General features: G+C 43.7%; 1 protein-coding gene across 3 annotated transcripts in view; it reads left to right on the top strand.

Moving 5' to 3' along the window:
* xirp2a (xin actin binding repeat containing 2a) overlaps positions 1 to 11,530 on the top strand; it is a 52,670-nt gene extending 41,140 nt beyond the window's left edge. For all 3 annotated transcript variants that reach the window (XM_071464924.1, XM_071464925.1, XM_071464926.1), the window contains 3 exons: positions 339 to 9,642; positions 11,166 to 11,299; positions 11,391 to 11,530. In XM_071464924.1, the coding sequence (XP_071321025.1) occupies positions 339 to 9,642; positions 11,166 to 11,260 (9,399 nt within the window). In that variant the 3' untranslated portion in view covers positions 11,261 to 11,299; positions 11,391 to 11,530. The remainder of the gene's footprint in view (positions 1 to 338; positions 9,643 to 11,165; positions 11,300 to 11,390) is intronic.
* Positions 11,531 to 12,410: the final 880 nt, after the last annotated feature.

Raw genomic sequence — 12,410 nt, forward strand, 5'->3', positions numbered from 1 at the left:
CAGTAATTAGGAACGTGCTTAACAGAAAATGTCTAGGTCTGACAGACTTGAAATGTGTCAGTATTTGTGTATTTACATCCAAATTAGGTTTGCAATTCTTTGCTTTTTCCTCTAGCTTTGGAAAATAAATTTGACTCTGCTGCGAAAATCACAGAAATAACATTTATAATGATTGATATTTTAGCTTGAAAATTGATACTTCATTTCCTTAATTACTCTGTACTTCAAAGCTGTCCTTTTCTGTGCTTTACATCACCCAAAAATGAAAAATGACAGAGATTTTTTAACTACAACACAATGCTCTTCTTTCCTTAACCAAAACCACTTATGAACCAAAGGTTGATGTGGATGTCAGCCAGTTTCAGTGGGTACCAATAAACCAGTCCTCCAAAGCTTCAGCGATGACAAGCTATGACACTTCCTCCACTGTAAAGACTGCCACTGCCTCATCAGTAACGTCCGCCTCATCAGTGGCTTATGAGGCAACAGACCATTTCCCGCCCCCACCCTCAAACTTGCCAGTATCACAGGACGTTTCAGAGTACGCTGCCCAGCTTCAGGAGTCAGCCTCCCAAAATAAGCATACTGTTAGTAAGGAACAATATTTTAAACACAAGAGCATGGCTGAACTAAAGCGCCTCTATAAGCACATTCATCCTGAGGTCCGCAAGAACCTCGAAGCAGATTTCTTGAGTCAGCTCACTGAAGCAGAAAAGAAGGACCTAGAAAGCGAAGAAATTGTGGGTGATGTCCAGCAGGCATGCTACATTTTTGAAAGTGATGGCAACAACTCAAGTAAGTGCTCAAGCCCTGACAGAGAGTGCGTGGAGTGGGATGAGATCCTAAAAGGGGAGGTGCAGTCTATGCGCTGGATGTTTGAAAACAAGCCACTGGATACGATCAAAGATGACACCCCGGATGAGAATGAGGTGAGGAATATTGCCCAGCAGGAAATCATTGCTGGCAAAGATGTCAGATACACAGCTTGGATGTTTGAGACTCAGCCCATGGATGTTCTAGGGACAGAGACTCCTAATTCAACTGAGCAGTCACAAAAATCAATAGATCTTGCGAGAGGAGATGTTCGCACTGCTACGTGGCTTTTTGAGACACAGCCACTCGATTATCTGAATAAGATCTACCAGGAAGACGAACAGCAGACAGATGCTGTTGTCACCAAAGACATCACCGGAGGAGATGTCAAAACAGCCAGGTATCTCTTTGAGACCCAGCATCTAGATGCCCTTGGCAAAACAGAAACCATTGAGGAAAGCCACTTCCTGAACCTGAAGTCGGAGCTGGAAGAGATTAAGGGGGATGTGAAGACAACCACTCGCATGTTTGAGACCCAACCAATGTGTGTCATCAGGGGGGATACGGGAGAGATGCTGGAGATCACCACCATTCGTAGGGAGGAGACTGAGAAAGGAGATGTGAAGACTTCACGGTGGATGTTTGAAACTCAGCCTCTGGATATAATCAACAAAGACCCTGCTCAGGTAAAGCTGATATGTGGTATTTCAATGGAGGACAACATTCAAGGCGGTGTGAACAAAGGAAGATGGCTTTTTGAGACAAAAACTCTTGACACCATTAAGGACGAGGAATGGGAGAGTTCCAGGAAGCAAAGGGAAGAAATAATTGGAGCAGATGTAAGGAAACACTGTTTGATTTTTGAGACACAGCCAATGGATACCCTGAAAGACAATGCCAATGCTCAACCTTTACCCTCTGAGGAGATTGTAGGAGGTGATGTTCAGTCAGCAAAGCATCTGTTTGAAACAGTACCCATGGAGAATCTGAAAGAACTGCTTGAAGTGGGAAAACTTAAGAAAACAATTGCATCTGAAGAAGAAAAGGGTGATGTGAGGCATCAAAAGTGGGTCTTTGAAAGCCAGCCACTAGAGAATATAAGGGAGGAGAAGAAGGAGATTACAAGGACTGTGAACATTGAAGCTCTTGACAAAGGTGATGTGACAAACTATAAAGAAAAGTTTGAAAGTATGGATTTAAGTAAGTGTGAAGGAACGCAGAAAATTCAAGTTGAAGGTGTCACAAGTGGATCCGTCAAATCCAACAGAGTTCTTTTTGAATCTACCCCTATGTATGCTGTGCAGGACAGCTCTGGCCATTACCATGAGGTGAAGACCGTGAGGCGAGAGGAGATTGTGAAAGGTGATGTGCGCAGCTGTAGATGGATGTTTGAAACACGTCCTATTGATGAGTTTGATGACAGCATCAATAAGTTCCAGATCATTAAAGGTATATCCAAACAGGAAATCGAGTCAGGGGATGTCAAAACAGCGAAGTGGTTGTTTGAAACTCAGCCGCTTGATGCCATTAAATTTTTCAATAATTTTGAAGATGAGGAACGTAAGACTAAGGAGGGTATTGAAATAGAAAAAGGAGATGTGAAGACTTGTAGGTGGCTATTCGAGACTCAGCCGATGGATGTTCTGTATGAAAAGGTGGAAAAGAGTGAGACTGACATCGAAGAAGTGCAAAAAGGTGACGTCAAAACGTGCACTTGGCTCTTTGAGACACAGACACTTGACAACATACGTGATCATACCGAGTCTGAGTCTGAGACCATTCTCAAAACCTGCACTGTAAAGCAAGAAGATATCCAAGGAAAGGACGTGCGACTGGCTCGCTTTCTCTTTGAAACGGAGAATCTTGAAAACATCACAGGCGAGGACAGCAGTTCTTTCAGGAGGGTTACGGAAATTGACATCCAGTCAGGTGACGTTTCCAGGATGAAGTACATTTTTGAAAATCGCTCCTCAGACATTATGAGCTCCACCTCTGAGGAAACGATGCAGAGGTTGAAGACGTGGCAGGCCGAGGACATCCAGAAGGGAAATGTGGTCAACTGTACCTGGATGTTTGAGAACCAGCCGATTGATGCCATCTGCGATGACATCACAGAGACGAGGGAAACCCGCACTGTGACTGACGTTCAGGGGGGTGATGTTGACAAAGGTCGATTCATTTTTGAGACATACTCTCTGGACCAAATCAAGGAGGAGTCCACAGAGACTGATATTTCAAAACTCACAAGTATCTTTCGAGATGAAAAGGAAAGGGGAGATGTAAAAAATTACACCATGATGTTTGAAACTCAGCCACTGTATGCTATCCGTGACAAGGAGGGACATTATCATGAAGTGACTACAGTTACCAAGGAAGAAGTCATGAGAGGAGATGTGGTGGGGGCCCGATGGCTGTTTGAAACAAAGCCGCTGGATTCAATTAGAGATTCAGAGGAGGTCTATGTTATTAAAGCTGTCACTGAGGAAGGCTTCAACAAAGGAGATGTTAGCTCTGCCAGATGGAAGTTTGAAACACAACCTTTGGATGAAATTGCAGAGGAAATAAAAGTAAGATCAAAAACAGTTGCTGATATCCAAGGCGGTGATGTGAAGACAAACAAGCAGCGATTTGAAACTGATGAGATGTCCCAAAAGTACATCAGAACTGTTAGCGTGAGTGAAATCCAAAAAGGCGATGTCAGATCTGCCACATGGATGTTTGAAACACGCACAATTGATGAGATCCACGGCGAAGGCGCTGAGTATGATGGCATGGAGAAAGTGACAAAGGAGGAAGTAATGAAAGGGGATGTCAAACAGTCTGTGTGGCTCTTTGAGAAGCAGCCGCTTGACAGCATCAAAGAGACTGATGGCACAGAGCATGTTGTGACAAAGGAGGAAATCCCACAGGCCGATGTAAAGATGACAACATGGCTATTTGAAACCACCCCATTCCATGAATTCAATGAGAGCAGCATGGAAAAGACAGAAATAATAGGTAAAAGTATCAAAGAGACGCTTGAGGAGCTTTACTGTCAGAAAATGGTGGACTCACAAGGTATCCTTATTGAAGCAGATGAGATTGGTGATGTTCGCATGGCAAAGTATAAACTCATGAACCAGGAGGCTCCACAAATCCAAAAAGAAGAGATTATCAGAGGGGATCTGAGCAACATAATGATGAACCTCCTGAACTGCAGGGAGACCACTGAAAGGGGGATAACTATTGACAAGGAGGAGTGCGGGAACATCAACACCACAGTGAAGCAGCTATTCAACCAAGAAAGGGAAATCAATGTTGAAAAAGAGGAAATTATTCGCGGTGACATTCAAGAGGCCATAAACAATCTGCTCAAGAATGAGGGCTCCTCCAAGCGTGGCATTCTGATTCAAGAGGATGAGAAAGGAGACGTGAGGATGACTATCTATTCTCTCTTAAATAAAGGTGAGAGGGCTAGCATGGAGAAAGAGGACATCATTCAAGGGAATGTCAGCAGGACTCTTCATCGTCTTCTCTCCAACTCAGGTGGAGAAGACTCTAAAAAGATAAAGGTTGGAGACATGGAAAGGGGTAACGTCAGCTTTTACTCAACTTGCATTGAGTCTGGAGCCTTGGATTACCTGAAACAGCTTCAGAGTGAATCTGATGAAGCGGAGGAAAAGGTGGAAAAGGAGCATATCATAGGTGGTGACATTGAAGAGACCAAGATCTTGCTGCGGAAGAATCAGCAGCAGATTGGTCGCACAGTGGCAGAAGAAGATATAGTTCCTGGTGATGTGTACAACACTGTTAAAGTCTTCATGATGGAGCCAGCTGTGACCTATAGAAACCTAGAGAAAAAGGATATAGTTAAAGGTGACCTTAGTGCAGCCCTGGATTCTCTGACCCATGCTATCAATCAGAAAGTGGTGATAGAGAAAGAGGAGGTAGTAAAAGGAGACATACCCACTACTTTGAGGTCTCTAGAGGAGGCCCAGCATCAAGCCAAAGAAATGGAAAAGCCGGAAATCGTCAGGGGAGACATCAGAGGTGCTCTCGAGTCACTGGAGAAATCTGCAACCACTAAAACAGAAGTGACTGTCGAAGATTTAGTGCCAGGTGATATCAAAGGGACACTGAAGTCCCTGGAGGAGGCAAAGCAAGCTGTGAAAGAAGTGGAAAAAGAAGAGATTGTCAAAGGAGACATCCACATTGCCATGCAAAGCTTACACGAGGCATCAAGTGAGAAAAAGATTTACCAGCATCAAGTGAGCGAGCAAGGTGATGTTAAAGCCACTATCCAGCTGTTGCTAGAACCAACAACATCTCCAAGAATGCAGCGCAGGGGAAGCATTGAAGGTGATGTGAAGACATCCATAAAGTCTCTTTATGAAGGACAGGAGTCAACACAGATGGAAAAAGAGGAGGTAGTTAAAGGGGACGTTCAAGGCACAATAAAGTGCCTAATGGAAAGAAAACAGTATTCAAAACCGAAACGTATGTATCCTCCCAAGAAAGCAAAAGTGCCCATGAAAAATCCATTACCTGTACAGCAAAGGGAGCATGAATGCTTACATGAAGCTAAGAGTGAGAGTGTAGCAGTCAATCCAGCCCCCGCTGTGAAAAACCTTTCTCAGAGCAGTGAATCACAGAAGCACACACAGAGGCACATTGAGAGCAAATCAGTGAAAACACAGGTAATAACCCAAGAGGGCCACTCTGTTACTGAAGCCAAAGCAGACAATACTACTGGGGCCTCTCAGCAGAAGAGCATAAAAGAACAGAAACAGAAAGCTCTTCCCCCACAGAAAATACAAGCTCCTAAGCCTATTATGATAAAGAATAAACAAATGACTAATAATGAGCAAACAGAGACTAAAGCAGCTGATGTGAATGTGATGAAAGACATGCAAAAGACATCACAGACAAATATTTCAAACAAGCAAATATGTGAAACAAAGACAATCAAACAGGTGCAGACTACAGTGATGGAGAAAACTGTCACACACAAGCAAAATGTGACGGTGTCGGAGCAAATGTCGACATCTCAAAAGCAAACAGAGAATAAGGCTCTCACTCAAAAGCAGAACATCAAAAATATGAAGAGCAATCACCATAACCTTGACATGAGAGGGAAAGTTATGATCAAAAAGGCAAAACCAGAGATCCACTTCCCCCCTCCTCCCTCTTCACCACCTCCACCCTCAGAGTCTGAGCTCTCCCTCCCTCCACCGCCATCACCAGTGCTGGAGAGCCCAGCATTCCCCTCATCACGACCTTTTAACATGATGCAGGACAGCGACCTCCTGCCCCCACCTCCGCCACCTCCCCCTCCCATGGAATGCATAAAGTCTGAGCATGAATTTTTCCCCCCTCCACCTCCACCTCCTCCGCCTCCAACCTCTATAAGTGGGCAAGATTTTCTCCCACCACCTCCCTCACTGCAAGAGCTTAATGTGCTGCCTCAGCCTCCCTCTGCAAAGCTGGGGAAACCCATCGGCAAGCCTTTATTCAAAGTGCCCAAGCAACCAGAAATACAGAAGCCAGCCATACAAGTTAAACCCAAATGGCAGAAAAAGCAACCAAATCCTCCACCACCTCCACCTCCTCCTCAGCTCACTCCTGATCAAGAAACAACAATGGCAACAGACCATAAGGAAGAAACTAAAGTCCAAGAAGTGAAAAGGGAAACAACCCAAAAGGTTGAAACAAGCAAACAGATTCAGGCTGAATCAGCAGCAGTGGTGTCAACAACAAAAATACCAAGCACTCCAGAAGTAAAACCAATGCACAAAGAGACCAAAAGATTTGTCCCACCTATCAAACTCCCACCACCTCCTGACCCTACTCCAACCCCGAACCCTAGACCTTACGCCCGCAAATTCAAAACTCCTCTTATGCTTGCAGAGGAAAGGTTCCGCCAACAGAGGATGGAGAATGAGGAAACAGAGAAGAGTAGGGTCACAACTCCCACTTCTCTACCAGTTAATAGGCCCTCCTCTGCTGCTAGTGCTGAGGTTTCTTCAGCACAGGGCACTGAGAAAGAAGTGACCACAGAAGCGACAAAAGTGAAGATTGAAGAAGCTAAGACCATTTCCAAAGACGAAACATTGGCACAACACTCACCTGCCAAGAAAATCCCGTCCCAGATCCCTTTGAGCAAGCCCTTGATCTCAGTGGTTAATAAGAAATCAGCCCCTGGATCTTCAAATGTGTCCACTGAAAAAAAGAATGTTGGCAGTGAGCATTCCTCAGAAAAAATACTTGCCTCAACTCATGCTGCCAAAAGGGGCCAAACTGCACCCAGACATCAGGATGTTTCTGTTTCACAGTCTCATCATGAGGCCTCAAATATGGAAGTCCAGTCACGCTCAAATGTGGTCACTTCCTCAGTCACAGAGCAGCAGCAGTTTATTAAGAAATCCAGCACCAGGTCTATCACTGCCACACAGAGTGCTGTCCAGGAAAATGTAAATCTTCAAAGCCAGGCTGCGGTCACATTGAAAGCTGAGGATGTAAAGAATATTAATGTGCCTCTGACACAGGAGGGAAAAATTAGTCCTTCCCAACCCACTAAAATTCCAAAGGTAGCTCCAAGTTTCAAGGTAAAAACCTTTAAGATGCCAACGGAGAAGAAAGAGGAGAAAAGTGACAGTTTGAGACAAAAGGATGTAATGAAAAGTGAAATGCATTTACAGCAAGAGCAAAGTAATGTGTCACAGAAAAGTGAAACAAAAGTGAATCAGGAAAACAACCAGCAGACATCAGCAAGAACTGAGATGAAAACAGAAATGAAAGTAACGGAGAAGAAAAGTCAGGTGACCCCACCTGTGAAGGAAGTTGAGGTTCACGTGAAAAAGGGAAAGCAGGTGCAAAAGAATAAGACTGAAGTACAGCTGTCACCATCCGTTACTGTTTTAATGCCTAAGGTGACTAAGATAACATCTGCAGCAACTCATCAAGGACAAGGCCATGTATCTGTCACCCAAAGTCAGCAGAGCATGAAGGCAGAGCACATTCAAAGACACGAGGAGGTGGTGGTGACTGAGAGCGGGGTACAGCAGAGCCTTCAGAGGCAAGAGACTGTACAGATGCAAACACAGCAAATAAAGCAAAAAGCAGCAGAAACAAATAAAATGCAGATGAAGGTGGGAAAGTCAAAAGGTGAGGCGAACTATATGTCTGTGAAAGGGACAGGGGTAATGGCCCACAAAGATGAGGCTCATTCAGAAGAAATCACAGATTTAGAGAGATGTAATGTAATGCAGAAGCTGCTCGCTCAAATAAAAGAGCTCGAGGGCGCACCAAGCAAAATAGACTCCAACGCTGTCAGGATGATTATAAACGAACTCCCTGACTGGGTGACGGGCTCGGATGAGAAAAAGAATTTAAGTGAAATAGCGAAACAGCAGAGTAAGAAAAAGTTGAAAGAGATGATGGTCTATGTGAAAAATATTGTTCAAACAAAGCTCAAATTTTTTGAGGAAAATTTGACAGCTGTGGAAAAGCAGGGAAAAGAAGAAAAAGAAGAACCGCCAGCACCACCGCCGGTGCTTCCAAAACCAGACAAGAGAGTTTTCAGTGGAGCGACTGCAAAGATATTTGGCTTTTCCAAAACTGAAAAGAAGGTGGTCGAAGAGAAAAAGTCTCTTCAAGAGAGCAAAGTGCAACAGGAGCTGAGAGAGATGGCTGATCACAGAATGTCCTCTCCTTTAGCAAGCATCCGCACTCCATCACCCACATTCATTAGTATTGAATCGAGGAGGGTAGATTCACCGCTCAGAGTGACACCTTCTCCTCCGCCCTACAAATCTGTTGGGACGCCTCCGCCTCCTCCTCGCAAGTCACACACACCCACATCCACCTTCAGTAGGGCCACGCCATCTCCCACCCTGAGCCGCTCGGAGAAGCTGATAAAACTGAGGGACACCACCTCGAAGCTCTCGCGCGGCATCACCCCTCCACCTCCCATGCCAGTACCTGAATGTTTCACAGCTGAAGGAGAGCAATCATCCCCATTTGGTGACAGGGAGACTCCAACAGAGAAAAATGAACAGGGATTGATGGAAGTTGCAGAAATGGTGGACTCCATGATGACAGTCAAGGACAAAAAGTCTTTCTTTGAGGAGGCACAGAAGGCTGAGGTGAACAGGACGTACCTGCGGAGGGATCCCATTGATATCCCTGAACGTCTGGGACCTGATACCGAGGAGGGCACCGAGGCTGTGACTATAGACATTGTGAAAGAGGATCTCCCAAGGGTTGACCTGTCTAAGCTGGTGAACAGATTTGAATCTCCAAAACCAAAAGTCTACGCCAGAAAAGAACCTATTGTCATCACAGAAAGGCTGGGGAGCGATACAGAGGATGCAGAGGCTGACCCACATACTCCAAGGACTGAAGAAATCCCGATGTTCAACGTTAAAGCTATAAAGGATGTGTTTGAGACAGGAGAACACAGTTCTCAGGCAGCACGAGAGCTAAGAGAACAAATAGAACGAAGAGAACCTGAGTCGGCCTATTCCGAGCCGGTGGGTCACTCTGAAACAACATCAGTCACTGAGCAATTCTGCAGCATTGATGACTTCGGAAACATGACAAGGGAGACAAGGAGTGAGATGCACTCGGGAGGCTCCTTGACCCGTGGTAACCCTCCATCCTACGCTGACGTGGTTCGAGGCAAAGTTCCAACAGTCACCGTGCCCCCTGAGGCCACCACTGAGGAACTGCTGAGAAACTTCCAGCAGTCATGGGCTGAGAGCCAAGGAGTTTTCCAGAACCTGGGTTTCAGTGTCACAGAGCAGAGGACTTCACAGATTGTAACACACCAGCAGGAGACTGTCGTGACGGGTAAACTGAGCTGTGCAGCATGAGGATACTAAACAAGCGTGACGGTGTGTTTAACAAGCTTTGTGTGAAAATTTGAAGCATCAACTGCATTCTGCATTGTGTTGAAAGAAAAAAGGCATTAACATTAGTCTGACAGTGTTATTTACGTCCCTTGAGTTCCTTTGATGTGTTTTCTTTTATTTGAAATGTCTGCCCTAAAGCTTGGAGCAGCTCACAGTTTAGGCACTGGCAGTTACACACCTTTTAATATTCACAGGTTATACTTTGTCCTGTTTATTCATGCCTCTGATGTGTGAAGCTGCCAATGAAGCTAACATATTGAACTAATATTTCTCTTGCCTGGGTGTGTAATGCTGTTTTCACTGCGAGATAGCAGGGAACTACTCAAAATGTCTCCAGCAAGAAAAAAAAACAATACTTTTAACTCATTTTTATTCTCAATTTGAAGATAAGGTTTCATCTTTTGTTCCAGGTTCACGAGGTGAATTCCTAAATAAAGTAATTTCTTAAAACATGGAGATAATTACTGGGGGGTCAAAGGATGAGAAAGTGGTATCAGACTTTTAGACCTCACTGTGCAATTTCACAGCTTTTGCTGTAATCATGAAAAGCACTCAAACCTTCAAAAGACAAACCATTTATAGACAATTGTAGTGCAATTCTAATATTAATACTAATAATAGTGTAGTAAATTTTTCTGCAGTTTAATTTAATTTGCTGTCACCCCCTACTGTTAAATTTAGTTAAATGTTTTTTCCTTTTTTAATGTTTTGGTAATCTCATTTTTTTTTTTAAACTTTCATAAGAGACCCATATATATATATATATACCCAATAGTAATTATAGGTTAAATAGGAATTGTAACTTTAACAAAGTTGATATTAGTTCATTATATTATATTATATTATATTATCACTTTAAATGGTTTACATCAATTTGCAAATGAAAACTACATAGAAAATTGTACAGTTCTTGCTGCATACTGACTTATAGTGAGACCTTGTGCATTTTGAAAGAATAAATAACACAACCGCCCTTTTACAAATGAAAAGTTGTAAAGTTATAAGCAATCCTGGTCCAGTGTATTGCTGCTACAGTCTCTCTTGGTCTAGTATGACCACTGGCATGTGGTGGCTAAGGTTCGCTAAACTTTAGATAGGCACTGTGCAACTGACATCAGTGAGTTTGCTTTGATTTCTTTTATACTTGTGCTACTCTAACACTACAGTTAGACATGACACAGATAAGCATGAAGATGTATTTAAAGCCTCTAACCCAAGAAAATGTTGTGAAAATCACTGCTGCTTTATCCTCTAATTGCCAATTGTGGCCACAGACGTTACATAGTGTAGCTTTGTAGATTCACAACTTTGGGAAAATTATTTGCAATTAACTGGAATTAATTCAGTGGGAATTTACCAATTCAACATCTCTGTTTTCCCTATTATTTGCACCAGATTACCTCCTGACAAATTAAAGGGATAACACAGTTGTGAAATAAACTGTTTTCCTTCTTTTTGCAGAAAATACGAATTCCAGAGTCCGAACTGTGCAGGGTGTGTCGGAAGAGGGTATACCCCATGGAATCGCTGATCGCAGACACACAAAACTTCCATAAAAGCTGCTTTCGCTGTGAACACTGCAGAGGCAAACTAAGGTGAACATATTTCACAGAGCACAAAGCGTTCATGTTGTTTCATTTTGCACTATAGTAACCTATTTGTTTTCCTTTTTTTTTTTTTTTCTAGTCTTGGCAACTACGCCTCTCTCCATGGACGAATGTACTGCAAACCACACTACAAGCAACTGTTCAAGTCCAAAGGAAATTATGATGAGGGATTTGGACAGAAACCACACAAAGAACAATGGACTAATAAGAACCAGCAGAATTCAGATGAAAAGACAAAATCACAATCACCTGAAAAGAAAGTCATAGATTCCAGAGGTTCCACTGTTCAGAGCACATTAGTTACTCAGGATTATGACATGAGTAAATCAGTGGATGAAGACAAAAAGCCCACAACTAAGATTTCTGTAGTGTGGCCTCCACAAACAGATTCTCCAAAGAAAGCCTTCACTATTGAGGACGAGCTGAAGTTGGTTAAGCCATCATGGCCCCCTAAGGAGGGCTCAGCTCAGGAAAATGACCACCTAAATCAGCCTATGAAGCCTTTCTTTAAAGAGACTGATATTCCTGCAGCTAAAGTACAAAATGGACCCCAGGAAAATGACAAGGTGCAGGAGAGTGCCTGTTTAACAGAGAATGTGAGAAAGTCTGAAGAAACTCCAGCAGAGTTGGAGACTCCAGCCTCCCCCGTAGCAGTTGCTGAGGAACCAGTGAGTGTTATTCACACTCTAGAAACCAAAGAGTCAAACAGTGGCTCTGAGGCTGGGGCGCAAGTGGGTTCTGAAATGGACTCTGAAGTGCACCCTGGAGTGGAAAAGAAAGAACAAAGTGAGGAGAATGATGGTGGAGCTGTGGAAAGCCTGAAAGTGCTGGACAGAAATGAGGGAAAAGGTATAGAAAGAGTGGAGGATGTGAAAGTAAATGGACATGACAGGCAGACAGACAGTGGAGCAGGTGAGAAGGAAAGCCAGGAGGAGATAGATAAAGGAATTAATGATGGCATGAACAATGGGGAGGCGGCAAAGGTCATATTGATAGATGAGGAGGCGACGGCAGAGCAGGCACCAAATGCAAACTCCAACAACAATAATAACAAAGGCCAGACACAGCTTGACCATGAAATCCTGTTTCAAGGGCTTAA

The sequence above is a fragment of the Trachinotus anak genome, unplaced genomic scaffold (assembly GCF_046630095.1).
Source record: "Trachinotus anak isolate AG129_WGS33_773 ecotype Australia unplaced genomic scaffold, CSIRO_AGI_Tana_v1 ptg000026l, whole genome shotgun sequence".
Taxonomy (NCBI): Eukaryota; Metazoa; Chordata; class Actinopteri; order Carangiformes; family Carangidae; genus Trachinotus; species Trachinotus anak.